Source organism: Sturnira hondurensis, unplaced genomic scaffold, assembly GCF_014824575.4.
Source record: "Sturnira hondurensis isolate 20B ecotype Veracruz unplaced genomic scaffold, ASM1482457v3 Scaffold0020374, whole genome shotgun sequence".
Lineage (NCBI taxonomy): Eukaryota > Metazoa > Chordata > Mammalia > Chiroptera > Phyllostomidae > Sturnira > Sturnira hondurensis.
This window is the reverse complement of record NW_028093005.1, coordinates 533,329-551,699: the sequence shown is the minus strand read 5'-3', so window position 1 is coordinate 551,699 and position 18,371 is coordinate 533,329. Positions and strand designations below refer to the sequence as shown.

The following is an 18,371-nucleotide window of genomic DNA, read 5'->3' as shown; positions in this document are numbered from 1 at the left end:
CTTTTTAAATCAAATCTTCAACTTCACCTTTTAAAGTACTGCTGGGTTAGCAATCCTTCACAGGTCTAGAAGCATCTCTCAGACCTCCTGCTGTGTAGAACTGAAGGATCAATAGAGCAAAATGGTTTAGAATGCAGGAGCCCCAGGCACTGTCTTCCGCTGAGCCAGAAAGTTTTATCACCACCTTCCCAGTTTCCAAGTGCAAACATCTTGAGTCACGCTTGCTACCTTCATATTCATCCCTACACTATCCTCTTGCCACCCCTACTAACCTCCCACCACACACACACACAGACACACACACACAGATGCAGTACGTGAGGATTCATTAGGAAGTGAATTTATCCTGTAATCCTTAATTTTGTGTCAGAACACCACCCATCCCTAAGTCCTTTAGGTCTTTTCCCAGCCTCACAGCTGTGGGGTTGCTGGAATGTTTGCTATAGCCATTTTTCTCATTTGGAGGTAATAAAAGGGAGAAATTTGGCCCCTGCTAGTCCCTGTCTTGAACATGCCCTTCCCCCATTCTTGCCCCATGGAGCTGCTAATTATGCACTTCACTCTGGGCATATATTCCATCATGCTGCGATTATTTATCTGCACGTCCACCCCTCTGCTAGGCTCAGGACTCTTCAGGGGCCGGGACCATCTCTGATTGGTTCTATAGGTCCTTTTGGACCTCCTTCAAGTGGTATTGCCCTGAAAGTACTGCTGTGTCCTGATTCACAGCAAGAGCCCTGTCCAGTGACAGCTGGCTGGTGGGGTGGCTTGAGGGGTTGGGGTCAAGGTCCAGGATGAAGCCAGCCCCTTTGATGGGCCCTGGGTTGAAATAGACTCTCCTTTCTTCGTGATGGGGCAGCTCCCAGGCCCTGCCACTGGCGGGCCTTGACATTCCCTGCCTTGTGTCTCACCAGATCCTGCAGAAGGTGCTCCAGGGCTGCCGAGAGAACATGCTGGGGACCATGGCCCTGGCTGCTTGCCAGTTCATGGAAGAGCCAGGAATGGAGGTGCAAGTGAGAGAGTCGAAACACCCATATAACAACAATACCAACTTTGAGGTATGGCCCAGGGTCAGCCAGGCCCACCTAGCCTCAGGGTATGCCGCTGGCAGGACCCGCAGGATTGCTGATGAGCAAGAGTCTCATCAACTCCCACAGCAGCTCTTTCCCCTCCAGATACCCTGACCAAGGAAGTGCTTCCTTAGTCTAAGCTGCAGTCTGCCTCCCTGAAGCCTAAGATTCTGTACAACCAAGTCATCTCTCCTCCTGACGTGGTTTTAATAGAAATCACTGAGCCACCCGGCCTTGGAAGGGAGTTGACTCTTCCTGCAGCAAGGCTCCTTGGTGCCCTCTAGCAGTGAGTTTGCGTGTGGGTCTGAGTTCAGCCCACACTCTACCTAGCTCCTGGTGACCCCGCCACACCTTGGAGACCCCTCCCCTTTGTGTGATGACTCAAAACTGAGAAACCTCATCTGTTCCACCCTGAACTTTGTTCCTGCAGGGGTGGGGAGGAGTTTGGTGAGGCAAGTGTGGGATGGCCTATTACTCTCACTAACTTAATAATGCCGCTGGCATTTCTTTAGCCCTTTTCAAAATGTTGGAACGGGCAAGGCATACACTTCTAGTGGGCCAGCGCCTTCTAGCAGCAGTGGTAGATGACAGAGAAACTCATGAATTTCAATAGAACTTGGTTATTGCTCAGCTGAAATTGTGTCTTGCAGAACCTCCCCATTCTCTGTCTTCAAAGCCTCTTCTCTCCCTGTGTTCCTGGGTCCAGCCCAACATAGGCACATCTAGTGAGCTACCAAGTTCTACCTCAAAGGGGACCACCTTATCTTCACCACCCGGACTCTCTTCCCCTTGGCCTTGCCCCAGCCCCCCCTTGCTTCCCACCAGCTGTCAGAGTGATCCTGGACAACACACACCTAAGGCTTTCTCTCGCCCACCTGTCCAGGGCTCCCCATGCCCTCCAAAGTCTAAACTCCTTGTTTTAGTGCACCAGCTTTCACTTCCACTTCTGCCATCCTCTCCAGGGTCCCTCTGTCCCATCCCCCAAGCACTTGTACTCACCAAGTTCACCCTTCACCCAAGACACAGCAAGCTCGTCAGACTTTCCATAGCTGTTTTGTTTGCCTGAAATGTGCTCCCCACACAGTTGCATCTCCCTCACCCACTGTTCCTTTCTGTCCAGCTCCTCCTGTTCTCTTAATTTTTCACAACAACCCAAACAGCCCTACACTGGGACTCTTTTGCCCTCCCCTCCTTCTTCAAGTGAAGCCTGCTGGCCAAGCCCCAGTCTTCACAAGTGTCTCTCCTACTGTGTTTGCATCCCTGTGTGTGCCCCCACCCAGCTCGCTAGACAGAGCTCCTGGAAGGCGAGGCTGTAGCTTACTCGTTCTTACGTTCCCAGGGTGAATGGCAGGACTTGGCATGAGGTAAGCCTTCGGTAACTGACCAGTACCAACAAAAATGTTCTCATTGCCTCTCCCTAGGATAAAGTTCACATTCCTGGTGCAATCTACCTCTCAATCAAATTTGATTCTCAGTGCAATACAGAGGAAGGCTGTGATGAACTAGCCATGGCCAGCAGCAGTGACTTTCAGCAGGATCGACACAATTTCAGTGGGTCTCAACAGAAATGGAAAGATTTTGAGCTTCCAGGTAGTAAATAAATTCTTGGTTATATCAATTCTTAACATTAAGTATTTAAACTTAAAACTGAAAAGGGGAATTGTTGGAGGATTTTAAACAGGATTTATTATATTTCATCAGAAACACCTCCCTTGCCATTCCCTGGCAAGTTACTGCGGTGTCCTGACCTGTCTCTGTTTCTTGTGTGAGCAGGAGACACGCTGTATTACCGCTTCACCTCTGACATGAGCAACACTGAGTGGGGCTACAAGTTCACTGTGACAGCTGGACACCTGGGTCGATTCCAGACAGGTGCGCACTCTTCTCTTTCTGTCTGCACCATCTCCCTGCCAGGGACCCTCTGTGGGTGTGAGTGCCGTAATGCCGTTGATCTTTGTTCCAGTCAAAGCAGGTATTTTTCTCCAAGGTTTCCACAGGCTTGTCTCACAAACCCCACAAGTGCCACTCTCAAAGGTGCCATTTGGTTGGCTAGTTGGGGGCCTGCATGGCCAGAGAGTAGAGCTACCTAAAAAATGCTCTTCTTGTCTTTGAATTTGCCGGAGCACTTTTGCAAAAAAGGGAAAATAAAAATGTCCCTATGTTGCTTTTACAAAAGGCATCACTTCAGGCAAAATTTAAATGATCATTTGTTACATTCTGCTTATTAAAATATCTGTTTTGTGGGGGTTGCCCAGGATTTGAAATTTTGAAGCAAATGCTGTCAGAAGAAAGAGTTATTCCACACCTCCCCTTGGCCAAAATGTGGGAATGGCTGGTAGGCGTGGCCTGTCGCCAGACTGGTCATCAGCGATTAAAAGCCATTCACCTACTTCTGAGGATTGTGCGATGCTGCACCCACAGGTAAGCTGCCTTCTGGACATGCACCTTTCACTGTGTGTTTGTTTTGTGAGTAACTCCTCCTACTCTGCGGCCTGCCCTTTCACTTTTGTAGTGATGTCTTCTAACGTCTTCCAGTTGATCGATCATTCCCTTTATGGTAGTGCACGTGTTATCCTGTTTGGGACATTCTTGCCTTACGTGACGTTGAGGTCATGAAGATGTTTTCTGTGTTATCTTCTAGAAGCTTAATTGTTTTTTCTTTCACATTTAGATCTACAGTCGTTGGGGAGTGAATTTTAGTGAATGATATTAAGTGTAGGGGCCAAGATTAGTTGTTTCACTCAAGGGTCTCTACTTGAATATGAAGACCACCTTTTCCCTTGCCACACTCCTGTCCCATCTTTGTCACAAAGTCGGCATCCCTCTGTGCCTGGGTCTGCGTCTGGTCTCTTTTGTTCTGTTGGCCTTTCTGAATATCCTTGTGCCAGTACCACACTGTCTTAAATCCTACAGCTTCATAACAGATTTATGTATCTAGTAGTATATATCCTTCAGCAGAGTTCTTCAACTTTTTTTATTCTCTTTTATTCTATTATGGTTGTCCCAGTTTTTCTCCCTTTGCCCTCTTCTATTCCCCACTCCCATACCCGACTCCCACAGTCCATCCCCACACTGTTGTCCACATCCATGGATCATTCATACATATTCTTTGACTAATACCTTCCCATTCTTTCCGCTGTTCCCCTCCCCGTTTCCTCTGGCTGCTGTAAGTCTGTTCCCACATCTCTGGTTCTGTTTTGCTCATTAGTTCATTAGATTCCTCTTATAGGTGAGATCATTTGGTATTTGTCTTTCACCAACTGGCTTATTTCACTTAGTATAATACTCTCCAGTTCCATCTGTGCAGTCACAAAGGGAAGGAGCTCCTTCTTCCTTTTTGCTGCATGTATTCTGTCATGTAAATGTTTTCTTTTGTTTGTTTTTTTAAAGACTTTATTTATTTATTTTTAGAGAGAGGGGAAGGGAGGGAAAAAGAGCAAGAAACATTAATGTGTAGTTACCTCTTGTGCATCCCCAACTGGGGACCTGGCCTGCAACCCAGGCATGTGTCCTGACTGGGAATCAAACCAGCGACCTTTCAGTTCACAGGCTGACACTCAATCCACTGAGCCACACCAGCCATGGCATAAATGTACCACAGTTTTTTAATCCAATGATGGGCACTTAGGCTATTTCCAACACTTGGCTGTTGTAAAAAGTGCTGTTATGCACATCAGGGTGCATAAGTACTTTTGAATTGTTGTTTTGGGATTCTTAGGGTATATTCCCAGTAGTGTAATTGATGGGTCAAAAGGCAGGTCTATTTTTACTTTTTTGGAGAAATTCCATACTGTTTTCCACAGTGGCTGTACTAGTCTGCATTCCCACCAACAGTGCACTAGGGTTCCCTTTTCTCCACATCCTCTCTAACACTTCTTTGTTCATTTGTTTATGATGGCCATTCTGACAGGTGTGAGATGGTATCTCATTGTGGTTTTAATTTACATCTCTCTGATGGCTACTGATGCTGAGCATTTTTCATATGCCTAGGAGCCATCTGTATGTCCTTAGAGAAGTGTCTATTCAGGTCCTCTGTCTATTTTTTAATTGGATTATTTGTCTTCCTAGTGTTAAGTTGTGTGAATTCTTTATATATTAGGGAGATTAAACCCTTATCTGATGTATCATTGGCAAATATATTCTCCCATACAGTTGGTTCCCTTTTCATTTTGATGATGGTTTCTTTAGCTATGCAGAAGCTTTTCAATTGGATGTAGTCCCATTTGTTTATTTTTCCTTTATTCCTGGTGTATGGTATAAGTTGGTGGTCAAATTTCATTTTTTTGCAAAAAAAAATGTGTAGCTGTGTAGATGTCCCAATACCGTTTGTTGAAGAGGCTATTTTTATACCATTTTATGCTTTTGCCCCATTTGTCAAATAATAATTGACTGTAGAGACTTGGGTTTATTTCTGTGCTCTCTATTCTGTTCCATCGATGTATGTGTCTGTTTTTAGACCAGTACCAGACTGTTTTGAGTACAGTGGTCTTGTAATATAATTTGATGTCAGTTATTGTGATCCTTCTAACTTTGTTCTTTCTCAAGATTTCTGTGGCTATTTGGGTCTTTTTTGGTTCCATATAAATTTTTGAAGTATTTGTTCTACATCTGTGAAATATGCCTTTGGTATTTTAATAGGAATTGCATTGAATCTATAGATTGCTTTGGGTAGTATGGACATTTTAATGATGTTAATTCTTCCAATCTATGAACAGGGTGAATGCTTCCATTTATTTGTATCTTCCTCAATTTCTTTCTTCAGTAGTCTTGACTATTTTTAACCCTACATGTCCATATAAATTTTAGAATTAGTTTATTTTTTTCTAGATTTATTGAGGTATAACCTACAAATACAATTGCAATATATTTCAAGTGTAGAACACAATCATTTGATATATGTATACATTATGAAAAGATTACCACAATCGAGTTAACATACCTGTCACTCCACAGTGTACAAGGGTTCACCCCTTCCTCCATGTCCTTACCAGCATTTGTTTTCTCGCTCTTCTTTTAAAAAATTTTTATAATAACCCCAAGGAGGTATCTGACTGTAGTTTTGACTTACATCTCCCTGATAATTAGCGACGTTGAGTACCTTTTCATGTACCTGTTTGCCATTTGCATGTCTTCTTTGGAAAAATGTCTTTCAGATCCTCTGGCCTTTCTTTTGGTCTCCACAGAGCTTTTACTATTAAACAAATGCTAGCCACAGGTTTCTTCCCTTTGACCTTTACAGTTTTCCAGAGCAGTCAGTTCATCCCTTTTCTAGCAGAGTCTCAGAACTGAGACCCAACAAAAAGGATCACCAGGTCTGAATATTATATCATCAGAATATCGTCAGACAGGACTTCCACCAAGATGGAGGCGTAGGTGGAAACACTGTGTCTTCTCCCACAACCAAGTTTAAAGACAACAAAGTTTTAGTAAACAAAAACCTAGCCAAAACACAGAAAATTGAACTATACGGAAGTCGGACAATAACGAACCTTTCAACTGGACCGCAAGAGGGGCGGAGCCAACAGCGGAGTGGGGTCGGGCAGGAAAGATCCCCCAATCCAGGTGCCGAGGCAGCCATGGACGAATCCCAGGTGTAGGGTGGTGATGGGTGGACCCAGTGAGGGCACAAGGTGGCAGGCTGACTGCCGTCACACATTTGCGTGCAGATAAAGCAGCGAAGGAGCCAGCAGTGAGACAGACCACGCAGGCTCCAGCGGTGGGAAGCAGCAGAGGGGACCGCCATTGCCCCTTCTGACCTCGCCCCCACATACAGCATCACAACCCAGCAACTGAGTTGCCCCGCCCTGGTGAACACCTAGGGCTTCACTCCTCATACACAACAGGCACGAACGGACCAAAATATGGCTCAAGAACAGCTCAAAGCCCCAGAGCCAATAACTCTAAGTAACCAAGAAATAGCCAATCTCTCAGATGCACAGTTCAAAAGACTGTTGATCAGGATGCTCACAGAACTGGTTGATTTTAGTCACAAATTAGAGGAACATAGGAAGGCTAAACTAATTGAAATGAAGGGAAATGCACAGGAAACCAATAGTGATAGAAAGGAAACTGGGATTCAAATCAAGGGAGTGGACCAGAAGGAAGAAAAAAATTACCAAACAGAAAAATATGAAGAAACAAGAATTCAAAAAAATGAGGAGAGGCTTAGGAACCTCCGGGACATCTTTAAACGTTCCAATATCGAAATTATAGGGGTACCAGAAGGGGAAGAGGAACACCCACAAGTGGAAAACTTATTTGAACAAATAATAAAGGAGAACTTCCCCAGTCTGGCAAAGGAAATAGACTTCCAGGAAATCCAGGAAGCTCAGAGAGTCCCAAAGAAGGTGAACCCAAGAAGGAACACACCAAGACACATCATAATTACATTAGCCAAGATTAAAATGAAGGAGAGAATCCTAGTAGCAGCAAGAGATAAGGGGACAGTCACCTACAAAGGAGTACCCATCAGACTGTCAGCTGATTTCTCAAAAGAGACCTTACAGGCAAGAAGGGGCTGGAAAGAAGTATTCCAAGTCATGAAATCCAAAGACCTACATCCAAGATTGCTCTATCCAGCAAAGCTTTCATTTAGAATGGAAGGACAGATAAGATAAAGTGCTTCTCAGATAAGTTCAAATTCAAGGAGTTCATCATCACCAAGCCCTTATTATATGAAATGTTAAAGGGACTTATCTAAGAAAAAGAAGATGAAAAATATGAACAGTGAAAGGACAGCAAACTCACAGTTATTAACAACCACACCTAAAACAAAAGCAAACTAAGAGGACAACTAGATCAGGAGCAGAACCGTAGAAATGAAGATCACATGGAGGGTTAGCAACAGGGGAGTGGGAGGAGGAGAAGGGGGGAGAAGGTACAGAAAATAAGTAGCATAGACAGTAGGTAGAAAATAGACAGGGGGAGGGCAAGAATAGTAGGGGAAATATAGAACCTAAAGAACTTGAGACATGTGGTCATAAACTAAAGGGGGGATGGGGGAGGGGTGTGCAGGGTGGAGGGGAATGAAGGGGGGAATAGAACAACTGTAATGGCATAATCAATAAAATATAATTTTAAAAAATATCGTCAGGCATAGAGGCAGCAGGAGTTGTAGGTTCTCTTCCTACGGAACATCCCAATGATGAACATTCAGACTCCCTAATTCACATGTAAGGTGTTTATGAGTTAACTATTGCGGACTCCATTTAAAATATAATAGAAAATGAGCCTAAGATCAGAAATTAAAATTGCTTAAACTCATTATTTTACTTAGAGTCTTTGTAGTAAAAAACTAAAAAAAGGACACAGACAAGTAGAATAATATTTTTTTTACTAATTTAGAATCACTTCTATTAGGCAGGTGTCTCAAAAGAGGACATTCTCACAACAAAGAAGTGCTGCCACCAGATACTTTGCCCATTTTTAAGTTGCATTATTTGTTTTTGTGTGGAGGGGGTTGTTTTGTTTTGGTTTGGTTTGGTTTGGTTTGGTTTTGGTATTGAGTTGTTTGAGTTTCTTATACACAGGGCCCAGCAGAAGTGAGACCTGCTTGAGTGTGGTTGGCAGGGTAATAATAATATGGGTGTAATTTATAGTTTTAATTTGAACATTTCACCTAAGATGTCATATAGTGTGCTTGTGTGATATCGTTGTGTTACAGAATTACATGCTTATGATTTGTAATAAAAGATTTTGTGATAAAAAAGGGATGTTATTTGTGCCGGACCCTGTATTTTGAATATTAACTCCTTCTCACATACATGGCTTGCAGCTATTTTCTTCCATTCAGTAAGTTGCTGTACCATTTTGTTGCTGGTTTCCTTTGCTGTGAACAAGCTTTTTAGTTTGATGTAGATCAACTTGCTTATTTTTATTTTTGGTAACAATTCCAAAAATCATTGACAAGACCAATGTCAAGGAGCTTACCCCTATGTTCTCTTCTAGAAGTTTTACAGTTTCAGGTCTTACGTTCATGACTTTAATTCATTTTGAGTTGATTTTTATGTATCATGTAAGATAGGGATCCAGTTTTCATTCTTTTGTATGTGGATATCTAGTTTTCCCCATACCATTGATTGAAGAGACTTTCCTTTCCTTGTTGCATATTCTTGGCACATTTGTTGAGAATTAATTGACCATATATGCATGGGTTTATTTCTGGGCTGTCTGTTCTGTCCATTGATCTGTATGTCTATTTTTATAGTAATACTGTACTGTTTTATTATTATTATAGCTTTGTAATATAGTTTAAAATCAGGATGTGTGATACTTTTAACTTTGTTCTTCTTTCTTAAGATTTCTGTGGTTATTCAGGTTCTCTTGTAGTTCTCTTATGAATTTTAAGAATTATTTTTTCTATTCTATGAAAAATACTATTAAAATTTTGAATCTATAGATTTCACTCAGAGTAGTATGAACATTTAAACAATACTCTTTCAGTTCATGACCACAGATTATCTTTCCATTTATCTGTGTCTTCAATTCCTTTCACCAGTGTTTTATAGTTTTCAGTGTATGGATCTTTCACCTCCTTTGTTAAATTTATTCCTAAGTATTTTATTGATTAAGTATCTTTTTGACCTTATTGTAAATGGGATTTTTTATTAATTTCTGTTTCTGATAGTTCATTGTTAGTATATAGAAACACAACTGATTTTTCCATATTGACTTTGTATCTTGTAACTATACTGAATTTATTAGTTCTAACAATTTTTTTGGTGGAATCTTGAGGATTTTCTATATATAATATGTCATCTGCAAACAGAAACAGTTTTACTTCTTCCTTTCTAACTTTAATGCCTTTATATCCTTTTCTTGCCTAATTGTGTTGGCTAGGACTTCCAGTCCAACTGTATTTGTGGGGAATTTGCCTGTCACATGTAGTAAGAAGAAGCCGAAGTCATTTTTTAAAGAGTATGGACCAATAGAATCTATACGATTTCATTATATGATTCCAACAGAGGCAACTATGTCCAAAAAGTTGGCTGCAATAAAATGTAAAATTCATCCTGATCAGAAAAATATTAATGCTTATGTTGTATTTAAGGATGAAAAAGCTGCTAAAAAGCATTGAACAGAAATAGGGCCCAAAATGCCAACAGATTCTGTATTCGAGTTGATCTGGCATTGGAAACCTCATCTAGGGACCAGCGGTCAGTGTGTGGGGGGGTCTTCTGTACTAAGCTGCACAGTCTTCAGCTGAGGACCACTTTCTGGACTGTGGGGACATCGTGGTGGCAGTAAGGACCGTGAGAGACCAGCTGACAGGTGTTAGCAGAGGGTTTGGCTGTGGGCTCTTTGAGCACATCTTGCTTTGAAATTAAACAGTTCTGAACTGATGGGAAGAAAACTTAGAATCGTGTGTTCTGTTAATAAAGAAAAATCAAAACAAAATTCAAATCCCAATTTGAAGAATGTCAGTAAACCTAAGTAGCGATTTAATTTTGCTTCAAAAAATGTAGGACATTTCATAAGTTTATTTATTTGAGAAAAAGCTGTTCTTGTCAAGATAGAAAAGTGGACAAACTAAGAAACACAGGAGCGATCTGCAGCTCTGTGTCCCCACTGAGTACTGGCCCTAAAAATGTGGCAAGTCACCCCCCGCATAGTTTTTTTTTAGCTACAAGGTTTTCCATGTAGAGGACTTACACAACATTTTGTTAGATTTATTACTAGGTATTTAATGTTTTGAAGGTATTATAATTGGTATTTTAAATTTTTTATTTTTCATTGTTTCTGTGGATATAAAACCAGTATTCATGTATTGCTCTTGTACAATATCAAGTGACCTTGTTCTACTGATTACATGAGTGTGTATGTACGTAGATTGTTCAGCACAGGGTCGTGTTATCTGCACGTGATGAGTGTTATTTGTTCCTCTGAACCCTTAGAAACGGTTTTGTCTTTTTTGCGCTCGCCAGACCTTTAACAGAGTGTTGAATAGAAGAGGGGATTGAAGGCATAGTTGTCTTATTCCTCATCTCAGAGGGAGGTTTTAGTGATTGTGCCCACACATGTCATTCATATATTTTGTCCCTACCCTCTTTGCTCAGACACCCACCTGTTTGGAGTTCAGTGCCCCCTTTCTGGCATTTTTAAGACACATAGAATGCTAGTCAGATGACATTCGAAGTAACAGGCTGTCTTCTCATGTAATATGGAGCTGTTATCTGAAAAGTAAAGGACTCTCCAAGTCAGGGAAAGCGACAGCACCTGTGGTTGGTCTGCTTATGGGCTGGCCGAGGGGAGGGAGAGAGGGAAATCTGGGCGTGACTGCCATTACCACTGCATCCTCGTTTACAAACATCAGGGGCCACTGAGCCCGCGGGGCCCACTTAGTGCGCTTCTTCTGAGAGTGGCTGCCAGTGAGAACTGTCTGGCTTAGTGATGTGTACACATCTCCACTGTCCTCAGTGGAGGGCCCTTCCTGGCTGCATTGTGGATGCATTTCTGCAGTTTGCTGGCCATCCGTTAGGGATGCTTCTGCACCCCCTTGGTCCCAGGGCCTGAGACAGAATGGGGCAGAGAGGAGGGGCAGCCCCAGGGGAAGGACGGTGGGCCTTAGTGCTGCCACAGGTGTGAGCCATGCAGGTGCGTTTCACTCCACCTGCCGATGCTTTCCTGAGAACTCAGCCCAAGCTGCCTCTTAAATCAAGACAGGTTTTCCCATTGGTTTCCATTGGGAAGACACTCCTCTGGAAGAAAGTCATTAGCTCCAATATTGTACCTCAATTGTACAGAATTCTTTTTAAAGTCTTACATTAAAGAGAAAAAAGCAAAATTTAAGATCATATAAAATTATGTAAGAGTATTATTTATTTCACAATTTTTTCCCTCTGAAGGATGTTGAACTGGAATTAAAGCACAACCTCCCTCTGAGTAAGAAGAAACCACTGCAGTCTCAGCAGGGCCCTCCTGGGGCGGGGGGCGGGGGGCGGGTGGAGATCTGCACGAGGAAAGGGTTCTGGCTGAGTGTGTCCCTTGTGTTTCGTGAGCCTAAGATCATAGTAATGGTTGTTGTCTTTTAAATCTTATTTTTTCATGATTATTAAAGCAATGAGTGTTGTAGGAAATCTGGAAGATTGACAGGGACAACCATTGGTCATATTTGTTATATATTTACTGTTGTTTTTAATGTGGTACATAATATTGTGTATGCAGTTTAATTTTTCGAATTTTATTTTGTGTATACAGTCTTATATATTCTTTCCACTTAACAGTTATCTTGAGTTTTTTCACTGTTGTTGGAAGTTCTTTCCAGCAACCATTTTTAAAGATGGGCAAGTGATGTCCATGAATGAGCTTCAGGGCCTCCCGTTTCCTTGGAGTCTTGTTTTGGAATTAGGTTCTGCCCCCTTCCTCATTTGCTGGTGGGAAATATTTCTGGCTCTTTTTCAGGGGGAGGGGGAGTGAGACCATCTCGTGATGACTTGACTAGATGTGGGGCAGGGAGAGTCGGCTGCATTTCCCCTCATCTGCCATCTGTCTAACATGGTCCTCCTCCCACAGTGACCTCTGTGACCTTTCGCTGTTAAAGCCCCTGTGGCAGCTCTTCACCCACATGGAGTACAGCCTGTATGAAGACGTGACACAGCCCGGCGTCCTCCTCCCCCTGCACCGTGCCCTCACCGAGCTCTTCTTCGTCACAGAGAACCGTGCCCAGGTAAGGGCCCGGCTTGCCTCTTCCCCCCGGGCTCTGGGCCAGGGTGCAGCACCATCCACAGCCCTGGCAGGCGTGTGGTCCAGGTCTTGGCTGTCCTGCACAGGGAGGCAGAGGAGGCCTTCCAGCCCAAGCAGCACCTGGACTGCTTATTTTAGCAGGCCTGAAGCCAAGGGAGAAAGTGCCTTGGATCAGCCTTTGACAACAGGGAGCTTTGGAAAATAAAATGGATGGGTTCTTTTCTCTTTTCCTCCCCTCAGCACAATAGACAATGAATGTGAGAGATGAAAGGGCTCCTCCTGGTCCAGCTCCTTCACAGCTCTTGAGTGAGGAGGTGCTCTGAGGCGCTGGCAGAGCGAGCACCAATTACCCACTTGAGGCTTCTGCGGTTTGGGGTGGGCACCCTCTGGGTGGTGGTCCGTCAGAACTGCACCCTGCTCGCTCTCTCTCCACAGGAGCTGGGCTTGCTGCAGGATTACCTGCTGGCCTTAACCACGGATGACCACCTTCTCCGCTGTGCGGCACAGGTACTCTCCCACCTTGGAGCTGGCCCTTGGTGGCTGCCTGGGTGGCAGGCCGTCCCCATCACTGCGGCCAGGACAAAGATCCTCTGTGCTTGTGGCATGAGTACAGAACTCCCCCCCCCAAGCATACATGGACCTCCATTCCAGTTCAGTCCCTCCCTTCTGGTGTCAGAGGGAGCAGGCGCGCCCCACTTATCAGTGTCATTCACGCTAAACTGAGGGGTCAAAAGACACTGGCAAGAATTTGTGTCTCTTAAACGAAAACAACCAATGCCTTAAATTTATGATTTGGCTGGTCCCTGAAGTTTCCATAGAGTCAGATTTCAGATATTTTGGGGTGCGACTTCTTCCCTGTCAGGAGAACGCCCCTTCTGGCAGCTGTTCAGTCCCGGACCACTTCAAACTTTCGACTATGGAGGGGTCCAAAAGCTTTTGTTTTTGTGCATTATACACATTGAAATTTACCACAGGAAATTAAACTAGATTTGAAATTAGAAATGGAGGCAAAACTTTTAAACATTTATTTATCAATGTGTTTTTTAAAAACCACAAGCCCATTCATTCCATGTTAACATAGCAACGTGTCTAGTGGAATCAGAGGGCGGCATGGTGCTACTTTCTGCAGATCTCCAACGTCCACCTTAACAGAAGACAGCTGGAGCCCGTGTCCACCTCTGCTCGCTTGTCATGCTGTCATACCTTAGCCTCCAGGAGCCCCGTGTCACTGCGAGAGTAGTTGTGCCGTACAGGGCCCTGAAAGGGTCTCAGGAGGCCAGAGGCCCCTGGCTCCATTTTGAGAACCTCAGGGTCACAGACTCCTTGACTGTCACGGAGCATGTGGTTCAACCCCAAGGGGGACAGGAGGCCCCTGAAGCTCTGAAGAAGCAGAGATATGCCCAGGGTCACACTTGAGTGGGCATCCAGCTGGGACCCCCAGCCAGAGCGTCACATTGTTCCTGCCAAGTTCTCTCAAGGGACCCCTCCTCCTGCAGGAAAGGGTCAGATGCCTGCTTGGAAGCAGGGGTTCCCCATCAGCTAGAGAACAGCTTGTGTGACTTCGCCTGAGAACAGTAGGCAGAGTAAAAACACCCCCACCCCCACCCCCACAACAGATGCCTGTCACCACTGCCACCACTGCCTCTGGTTGCATGACACAAATTGAAGTTTTGAGATTTGACTGTTCTGGCACTGAAAGCTCAATGGTGCATATCCCCATGGGCTCCCCCTCTTGCCTGTGCCTGTGTCCTGTCTCGTCACCCTCATTCTGACCGTCCCCACAGCCCATCCACATTGCTGAACCAGCGCCCCCCTTCCCCCCTGCCTGCCACTGTGTCCTCTCCTGGCCAGTCCTACTGCCTTTAACTTGAAAACTCCCAACATTGCTTCTTGGGTTCCCAGCACTAGTTGCTCATTTCTTCCCTTCTGCACCTTTGTGCTGTTCCCTTTCCCTAAAGAACTTTTCCAGACCCCTGCACAGTGTCCCCTGAGCCCCGGCACTGCACCTGCCCCTCGCTTGGGGCAGTGATGATTTCTACGTTGTGTTTGAAGTTCTCATGTGGTCTCAGCAGCTTTTGTTTCTTGCTCCAAACTCTGGTCCTCCTGGTGAGGGGAACCATGTCGGGTTTGCGTCTTCCTTGCCCCTGCCCCCTCTAGTACTCAACTGAGGGTCTTGTTCAGCCAGCACTTAATGAACTGAGCCGGGGAAGGAACAGTTCTTGACACTGGCAATGACTCTTTCTCTCTCCACAGGCTCTGCAGAACATCGCTGCTATCAGTCTGGCCATCAACTACCCAAACAAAGCGACCTGCCTCTGGGATGTCCAGTGTTAGCTCTCAGTATGGCATGCATGGAACCAGCTAATCTGACCACAGGGATTTTTACAGCCGATATCTAAACTCATTCAGGAAAATTCCTGTGGCATCAATGCCTGGCTCTCTGTGAGCTCCCACTTCCACTCCAATCAGAATGCGGAGCAGCCACGTATCCAAGAACGTCCCATGTCACACGGGCTAGACCCCTGAACATACCGTAGCATGTGAGAACAAGCAGAGCGGTGCAAAATTATTCAGGAAGTCTGGTGGGCAGCCCGTGAGAAGGCTGTTCAGAGACCAGCTTTCTCCAGGGTCTGTCCTTGCCGAAGCTGCTGCCCAGGGGAGGCCTGGAAGCAGCCTCTCTGGAAAGGGTTTTGTCTCCGTTGAGCTGGAACTGCTTGCACTTGCCCTTAAGTGAAGCCCAGTCTGCAGAGACCCACCGATCTCAGCAAGGCCTTCAGCAGCAGCGCTGGGCTCCAGAGCTCCTCTCTTGCTTTTGCTTCCTGAGACTGGCTAATCTAACCCAAAACCGGAGAGAGCAAGCCCACCTACCACCACCTGGTCCCCAGCGTTTAGTACGGGAACCGTGCTGCGCCTGCTCCGTAGCCACAGCCTTCCCGGAGAAGTCCTAGGTGACAACAGTGCCCACAGGCCACCCAGAGCATCTGTCACGCACTGGCTCCCAGCACGTTCAAGTTTTTTTAGTTGTTCTAACATATTTCAGTTTCCACCTCACGTTTTTAGAACAGAATTACACGGACTCCCCGGAGAGGTCCTCAGGGAATGCCAAGTGGAATAGTCATTCAGGGGGATAAACTGGTGCGAAAGTGGCAGAAGTTAAGGAACCTCTTTAGTTCTATACCTAAAACGACTTGAAGTGTTATCAGAGGAGATCTTATTTTAGAAGTAAAACAGACAAAAACACATCATGATTTTATTTCGGCTCCATGGTCAGTAACTCGCCACGTTTGCCTCTGGGACTCGGCGTGGTTACTCGGCTGTCGCTTGCCTAGCAATAACTGCATTAGTTCTAATGAATGCTGCTTCCATTTTTCTTTCTATGGTTGTGTCTCGCCCTGAAATGCTGATTATTATTCTCTTTCCAAAGCCACGCTCTGGAGTGTGAAGCAGGGTTGGCGGTGGGCTGTCTACAAGCCTCCATGGGACTCACAAGTGCAAGGAATGCCTGACGCTGCTGCCATTTAAGGGCGGGTGTCCGGGCCTTAGCACGTCCCAGCACACAGCACCAAACCCCAGGAAGGCTCCTCACAGCCAGGCCAGAGCCAGAGGTCCGCACTGCCATGGCCTCTGAAGCCCCTCTGCAGGCTCCACAGGCATCTGGGCTGGAAAGCCCACCACTGCGGGTCCCAGGAGCGTCTTACTGCAAGGGCCCTTTTGCCTTCTGGGTGCAGAGGCCGAGATACAGAGCAACCTTCTGCAGCCCTAGAATTAGGTCCTTAGCCAACCCCCAGCTGTACGAGGAAGGGAGAATTCAAAGGGGACAGAAACAAATGGGGCAGGTCTGACACCTGGTGGCCTGAGATTCATCGCCCTGACGTCAGCAAGGCCAGGGCCTGGCCTGGTCTCTTGTGGTGGGGGGATGTGAGGAGTCAGTCAGATGCAGCGGCTGGGGAGAAACCCCTTTCTTGTCTTTCACTCTGCCCACGCTTCCAGAAGAGGCTCCACGTTCAGTGCCGCCCAGACCCAGAAGGAGGGCGGAAGTGAGGAGGGAGATCACAGAGAACAAGAGATCCCACCGTGGGCTCAGACTCAGTAACTGCCTGGAAGATAGACATGGCAATGGTGCCACTCACTGCTGGACCCTGCCATGCCATCCACGCCATTCATGCCTGGACTGACTTGTAGTGGAGTGGGGACAGAGGGGTGGGGCAGCTGCCCTTCATGGGAGTTGCCATCAGCTTTGCTTCCCGCCCTTCCATCAGGAAGACAAATTGTAAATAAACACTGGACTCCTCACAGCTTCTCTCTATACACCACCCTTGCTGTTCTGGTCTCCCTGTAGTTCAGTTTGCATAGAATAAGCCTAAGTTTTCCCTTCACACACAACTGCGCTGTCTTGGCAGGGCCCACCTGTCAAGGTGCCCACCTTGGGCAGCCCTGCTCGTACCCTGCCTCTCTTCCAGCCACTAGATGGCACTGCTGAGCCAGGCCCTGCTCCCCTGGCCCTCCTGAGGCTGGTGATGCCCTGGATTCCTGGTCCCCAACTGGTACCAGCAGTATCTGAAAGAACAGATTTTTTGTCGAGACCAACAGCCCTTTGGTCCTTCTTACGAGGCCGGACTGCCCAGAATGAGATAAATCCGGCCAGAATAAAGGTGTTGTGGAAATATGTGCCTAATCTATAAAGAAATTTCTGTTCCAAATCATGTATAATGTACAAACAGACACTGTTCCTAATGAGGAGTGACTTATTTTCATCATAGGTTTTAATTTGTTTTCTTACGGGTTTACAATTTTGAATTTTTCCTATTTGGTTGAAAGAAAGATTTTTGATTATATCAGCTGAGTTCAGCCTGTAAAAAGAATGTTAAGTTGTGGGTAAAATATGCAAATGAAGAGAAATATATTGTACAAATTCTATATAAAAAAGTAAAATTCTGTGGGCCTTTTTTTTTCTCTTTCCTCTCCTTCTGCCTCTTGTGAAGATTATGCTTAGAGTTCCTACCAAGGTCAAATCACGGAATCTCAGCGATCTCCAGGCTTCGGGCTGGAAGGAATCAGGGAGACCCGAGGCTCTGGGCTGAACCTCCCACGTACCTCACTGAGCCCGGCCGCAGCCCTGCAGGAGATGAACCTGCTGCTCCCTGGGCCTTCGGAGAACTCACCTCGGCCTGTCCCTTCTGCATGGCTACTGAGTCCCCCCAGGTACCTCTCCCCAGCCAGTCCCACAGCAGCACCCTGCCCGTCTTTACCTCCGGTAGCACACAGGACAGAGTGCGCCTCCCTCTCTCCCAGGGACTGGTCTCACCTGCTTCTGGACCTCACTTCTCACTAGACATGGACCTGACGTCTGCCCCACCTCGGGTCTCGCACATCTTCCTTGCTCGTGTTTCTGGTTGGCCACTTACTGCTCTGTGCCCTTCTCAGCCACATTCCTGATGCTGAGGGCTATGTCAGAAACTGAAAAGATAGACTTTTGGGTGGGGGCTGGACTTAACTAACCTTCATGGCCCGTTTTTTCCGGCCTGACAGCATCTGGTTGATACGTCCTCCTAAAGCTCCCAAACTGCCTTCTGAGGAATCCTAGGCAGGGGCCAGAACCCAGCCTCAGCCCTTACCATC

General features: G+C 45.8%; 1 protein-coding gene across 4 annotated transcripts in view; it reads left to right on the top strand.

Moving 5' to 3' along the window:
• ZZEF1 (zinc finger ZZ-type and EF-hand domain containing 1) overlaps window positions 1–17,678 on the top strand; it is a 113,008-nt gene extending 95,330 nt beyond the window's left edge. For 3 of the 4 annotated variants that reach the window (XM_037029578.1, XM_037029579.1, XM_037029577.1), the window contains 7 exons: window positions 915–1,058; window positions 2,492–2,660; window positions 2,844–2,942; window positions 3,326–3,491; window positions 12,582–12,735; window positions 13,188–13,259; window positions 15,006–17,678. In XM_037029578.1, the coding sequence (XP_036885473.1) occupies window positions 915–1,058; window positions 2,492–2,660; window positions 2,844–2,942; window positions 3,326–3,491; window positions 12,582–12,735; window positions 13,188–13,259; window positions 15,006–15,086 (885 nt within the window). In that variant the 3' untranslated portion in view covers window positions 15,087–17,678. Of the gene's footprint in view, window positions 1–914; window positions 1,059–2,491; window positions 2,661–2,843; window positions 2,943–3,325; window positions 3,492–11,914; window positions 11,990–12,581; window positions 12,736–13,187; window positions 13,260–15,005 lie in introns of those variants that run through there. The other variant, XM_037029580.1, reaches the window with a different exon arrangement.
• Window positions 17,679–18,371: the final 693 nt, after the last annotated feature.